This window comes from Acyrthosiphon pisum, chromosome A3 (genome assembly GCF_005508785.2).
Source record: "Acyrthosiphon pisum isolate AL4f chromosome A3, pea_aphid_22Mar2018_4r6ur, whole genome shotgun sequence".
NCBI lineage: Eukaryota > Metazoa > Arthropoda > Insecta > Hemiptera > Aphididae > Acyrthosiphon > Acyrthosiphon pisum.
This window is the reverse complement of record NC_042496.1, coordinates 37,678,374-37,684,392: the sequence shown is the minus strand read 5'-3', so window position 1 is coordinate 37,684,392 and position 6,019 is coordinate 37,678,374. Positions and strand designations below refer to the sequence as shown.

Genomic DNA, 6,019 nt, shown 5'->3' with positions numbered 1-6,019 from the left:
TCGGCTTAAGTTTGTCTGTTTATTAAACATACCAGAAATTATTTTTGATTCTCGAGCAGTTTGTAGTAATTTTATATTTTTAGCCGCACCACCCATTTATTTTTTTTTAAGTCATATTTTGCTCAAATTAAAAGATTAATGTAAGCACGCATCACAAAAAAATTAATTTAAATTTAGGTAGAATAGGGTATACTCAACTAAAATATTAACACAAATAGTTGAATCATACATGACTGTCGCAGGTTAACTGAAGTCCGTGATCAATGATAATTAATAAGAGTGCCAATCGGTTGTTGTTTTTAGAATTTGTATTAATTTTAGATTTTAGAAATTAAACTATACGAGATTATGATACTAATTATTATTATTGTTGTGCATATAACAATATTAATATGTTCATTTTCCTCCACAAAACACACTCACACAAAGTCATAAACAAATATACATAAATGCATACCCATACATACAAAAGTGTACGTCCCCGCATGCGTCTAAATATAAATATATTCCAACTATTCAATTAGTAAAAATGTATCATTGTGACAATAATTGCTTAGTAGGTACTTACATAGTATATTTTCTGAAAATATTATAAAATAGGCATGTTTTTGTGCTAATAAAATATAGAAATGGTAAGACGGCAACAACTGGGCACGGCCCATCGGGCCGCTTTTAAAATCAGACAGGGGCAAATGCCCACCTTGCCCCCCCCCCCCAAATGACGCCACTGTCCAAATTCGTCTACATAAAATATGTATTTAGCACACAAATACTAAATAGTAAATAACATATTATTATTAATATAACCTCTACACAAAAACGTCCCATTAAAAAAAAATCATCAATTTTGATTCTTATAACTTTCATAAGTATACCCGATGGTACTTCTAACATAAAATAGATTAAAATAATATAATATACTAATATTAGATATTATTAATTATGATTATTATTTTTCTATACATTTTTATATTTAAAGCAATATTTTGCTAGGTTTTGCTTTATTTAAAATATTTTAATATTTGAACGGCACCTACTAAATACTAGTAATAAAAACAAACTTTAATTTAATGAGTATTGATTGAGAATAGATGATTCACTAGCAGATAGGTACTTAACTATATAATATAGTTAGACCAATATATCGTCCCCGTTCATGCAAAGTACACCAAGTCCAAAAATCGACTTAGAAATTTGTATTTTAACAATAATAAGAGCTATAAATTTCACAGTGTCATATTATTTACAACTACTCATTAACAGCTACAACTTCCCTTAAGGGAAACTCAATTAAAAAAAGAAAGAAAAAAATTTGGTTACATATGGTATACATTTAAAGTTTGAAAAAATTTCAAAAGCTGATTCATGTTTTTGGACTTGGTGTGTTTTGCATGAACGGGGACGATATGATCTATTTTTAATTTTTAAGGGCTTTACGTAGGCAAATTATGAAAAATTCGAGACATTTTCAAAATAATTATTAAAGATATACCTTATCGCTCTATATTAGTATATTCTATACTCTAATCATTTAAGGAGAACCATTATAATTAATGTAAAATTAACATAAAATTTACTGTGGTGTAAGTGAGTGACAAAAATAAGTATTGTAAAATGATACCAAAGAATCCTAATTTCAACGTTATTGCCATACCTACTCAAATTTCAAATTTGTTATTATACTTACTATAACTCTATATTATTATTATTATAATATCTTACTTTGGTTTATTGTAAAAATATAATATTATTAAGTAATAATATTAAGCCGTGTTGTAGGTATGTGATGTCTTCTTATTTTTCAAGGCAACTACGCGTTTCCCATAATAAATAATATTATATGAGTCCCTTGTCCGTGCACAGCTCCAGCCTACAACTGCCTACTGTGCATTCGATTTCCACATATTATTATACACCTTTTTTCAAATCATTACTCTTTTATGACGTACTTTTTATACGACTTATTTTTGCTGCATCCGCAATCCACATTATGGAGGAACTATTCGACCATACCAATCACCAACCAATAGAACTCTTTATTGGTTATGGTCCATGGCGCGTTATCTTGTCTTGATGTGATAATGATATATTGTTGTGATAGCGGTTGAAGTTTAAACCGTGATAGTGGCAACGGGTTCGTCAAAAACTTCGTGCTTCCAAAAATATTACGTGTATTATTAATTATATTAAATTATTGTCTTCGCGTCGAACCTTACGGCCTACACGCCGTCCGGTGGAGCTGCTCGATTCGGACCCGCCTTGTGTGTAGCAACAATCTGGCCTCGTCGCAAAAATCGGGCACTTTTGGTCGCCCGTCGTAGAATTTTCGAAGGACCAAAGCCACACGGTTTCGTCCGACAGCACCTCGCAGGCGCCTTTTTGATCCGTGGTGGTAAAATTGCTCGTCCGTTCCACGGACCTTAATAGACATGTCTGCCCAGTGCACGAAAACGGCGTGGCTGTCGTCGAAACTCAAACAGTTCGCGCTGGATGAGGAGATCTACTTGAACTACATCGAAAGCGTGTTGGACGGCGAAGAAGATCGATGCGAAAAGATCAGCGCACTGGAGGCGATTCTCGGAGAAGTGTTGGTAAGTGTTGCCTTGTAAGGTTTTTTCAGCCAATATTATATTATAATATTTTAAACCTAAGTACCTTATAACCTATAGGTATTCATTATACACATTTTTTAATTTTTTGATCTATAGTTTAAAATTATAATAACATTTGTATTGTAGACTACGTACTGTACTTTTATACGTAGACCGCATATTGGATGATAGCCAATATGCATTGTGACTTGTGTCAAAACAGAAATCTCGTCTTAAATGTGTAAAAACTAAAAACATTTAAATCATAGGTACAAGACTAATGTTATTTTTACTATTTCACAGAGCGAGAACGAAGCGAAAACCCAATGCATGGAAATAATCGACATGTATGACACACAAGACGACAGTAGTGCTAATGAAATCAAAATACCCATAGAAGACACCGAAGAAACTTTGGTTAAAATGCTAGAAACAAATATAAGGACTGTTGTAACGGTTCCCATTAAACTAAATTCAGACGAGGAAGATTCTGATTTAGTTAAAATTAGAAAAAATATTTTAAGTCAATATGCACAGGTATGTTATGACTAGGGACTAAGGTTCTTGATTTTTAGGTTTTACTCATCATGATATAAAAAATATTGAAAAATTTGTTCAACACTGACTACTTAAATAGCAAAAAAAAAATGTTTATATTTTCAAGGGTTAGTGAGTATTTAGTGTCTTTCATATCTTGGAATATTTTGTAAACTGTGGGAAGCTATATTTATGTATATATTTTAATTTAGAGATTTACCTATATTTTTATAATTTTTTCTTTTATGCTGCAATGAATTTGTGTTATATTTTTATAATTACTATCGATTTTTTGTTTTATAATTATTTTTACATTTTTTAAGAATATTTAAGAAATTGCATATTGGGCCTGTAAAAGCCTATTAACCTCCAATTATAGAAGAACCTACATTTAGGAGAATTCAGGAGATCAATTAGTATTTTTTCCATATAAATAACATAATTCCAATCGTAATAATTACACCAATAATATATTATTATCAAGGAGTATCAGAAATTACAGTTGAAGATAATAAAGATTTAAGGTGTGCTATCCATAATTATGGTCCATTGGCATATATTAAATATTTATTAAGGACCTCATGCCCCCATAGTAAAAGGGCTGAAGGGCCTACTATCTTACAGGACAGTGGGCCAGTCCACCACTGGATATTAATTTTAAGTCTGAAAATATTAACATCGTCCGTCAGTTTCTTTTAACCTAAAAATCTGGACGCTCTTTATAACTATTGTATCAACAATGTATTCAGACCTATTGCATAAAATATGTTATATTAATTTTTTTGTTTTAGAAAGAGGCAAATTCAGAGGAAGAAGAATGTGATGATCTAGACATAGAACATAATACCAATGCTAGTACTGTATTAGCTTTAAAAAAAGAACAGAGGGAAAGAGCTAAAGAACAGAGTTTACGTAAAAAAGAAAAAGATAAAGAAGACAGGTAAAATTTAGATTTATATTTCATTATGTTAATGATGCAAAATTCTGGTAATGCTTATTGTCACTTCAAAAATCACATAGGTAGTCAATAACAGCTTTTAAAAGAGTTTATATATTTTTTTTTATTTTTTATTTTTTTTTTTTGATCTTAAGCATTGTTAACTATGGCCATTAGCCTAGTTGATATTTTTGTTTTTATGGGGATCGTCAAGTCTCCTGATTTGCCTTTCTCCTATCAACTTATAAGTCTCTTGCCCTTCTTTGCAAAAATGTTTGAAAGACTAATCCTAAACTGATCAATCTACATCTTCAAACACAACTATACCTGAGTTTGCTTATAGTGTAGACAGTAGACTGGTTTCTCTAGTGTAGACTGGTACAATAAATGGTGCGTTATAGTAAAGTATACCAAACAAAATTCCTACACATTACCTTCATTCTTTGCCTTGCTCCCTGTCCTGAAGTCTCCTTAGCTGATCCTATCACATATTCTCACTGGGTTAAGTATCTAGGGCTAACTTTTAATCGGCTTCTCAGCATGTCTAATAAACATCCTTTTTGTTGCACATATTCTTTAGGGCCCAGATTGTATATTTCTAATAAAAAAAAATTGTTATCACTACATACAATCATGTTAATTACGATTGATATTACACTTTATAGAGAAAAACAAAAGCAATTGGTACAAGAAAAAAAAGATGCTAAGAAGAAAAAAGCTCAAAAAGTCGAGAGAAAGCGTTGATTTACTACAGTAACAAGAAGTTTTACAATACGTGTTTTTTCTACTTATGTATTTAAAATTTAGTTGGCATCCAATGTTGACAACAATTATATTGCCTTCACATTTTAAATAATTTGTTTGATTACAAGACAAAATGATATTGTACATTTTGTATAACAACTGTTTTTTTAAAACCATGAACGCCCAATTTATAGAGCTTTATATTAATGTAATGATTATAAAGTGAGTTACTTAAGAGTTTATTGTATTTCTGTGGTAATTAATGTTAATTGTATTAACATATGTATTAAATATTAATAAATAATTATTATTAAAACTAGTTCCTTGTCAATGATTGACATATTTTTATAACTATTTCCTGTGTCCGATTTATTTCTAATTCATTAGTTAGTTAATTTAAGATGGGAACCTTGCAGCAGTGTGGTAGGCTCAGGCCAGCCTGTGAAAAGGAAGTACACCAAGGTAGGTTCACATAGATCTAAAGTGGCAGATGCTGGTCAATCTAGAAGACCACATTAAGAGAACCAGTTTAAAAAAAAAAAAATTGTACGGCCACAGGCGCTCTGGACTCTGCACTTATGCACTAGCATTTGTTAGCATAGGTTTTCTTCAATCTACTAGGTGTGCCATGATTGCCGTATTTTTGTTTTCATAAACAATGCTGTATTGCAAGCTTTGTGAAAACAATTGACCCGCAAGTGGATCTAAAACTTAATGAAAAAAAAAGGTGGTTATAAAATGAGTATACATTATAAAACTTTTGTAACACTGGTTAACTAAAAAAATAATTAATTGTTAGGATCTTAATCCAATAAGATTTATTGGTAACATCTTAACATATTGAATTTCTTTAAAATTTTAAGAGATTATTTTCCATTGTTTTTCATTTATAAATGGTCAATCTAGGTTGCCATAATAATGTTTTCTAGTTAGTCACTAACTATTGACAAAAAAATGAATTATGGGAGTCTATGATTTTTTTCCACACAATAATTAATATTCATAGTTTACATAATATATAATTTGTACTCTGTACAATCTCATTAGAAAACATTTTATAGATCTGTGGCCGCATTTTTTTTATACACACAAAATTTCAATTTTTCTGAATATAATTAATATATTTTAAGTGTTTGAATATGTTTTAAGATAAATATTTCGGATTTTGGAAATGTAGGGAATCTATCCAATGGCCAGGTCCAAAACATTT

General features: G+C 30.4%; 1 protein-coding gene across 1 annotated transcript; it reads left to right on the top strand.

The window, feature by feature from the left end:
• The first annotated feature begins 2,099 nt into the window (after positions 1-2,099).
• LOC100165844 (coiled-coil domain-containing protein 43-like) lies at positions 2,100-5,128 on the top strand. The gene is made up of 4 exons (NM_001162750.2): positions 2,100-2,591; positions 2,895-3,128; positions 3,920-4,068; positions 4,731-5,128. Exons 1-4 carry the CDS (start codon positions 2,430-2,432, stop codon positions 4,807-4,809), a joined length of 624 nt encoding a protein of 207 aa, NP_001156222.1. The 5' UTR covers positions 2,100-2,429; the 3' UTR covers positions 4,810-5,128.
• Positions 5,129-6,019: the final 891 nt, after the last annotated feature.

Coding starts and splice junctions, on each gene's coding strand:
- LOC100165844 (NM_001162750.2), top strand. CDS start 2,430: ATGTCTGCCCAGTGCACGAAAACGGCGTGGCTGTCGTCGAAACTCAAA. Junction 2,592..2,894: donor CGATTCTCGGAGAAGTGTTG/GTAAGTGTTGCC, acceptor ACTATTTCACAG/AGCGAGAACGAAGCGAAAAC. Junction 3,129..3,919: donor TTTTAAGTCAATATGCACAG/GTATGTTATGAC, acceptor TTTTTGTTTTAG/AAAGAGGCAAATTCAGAGGA.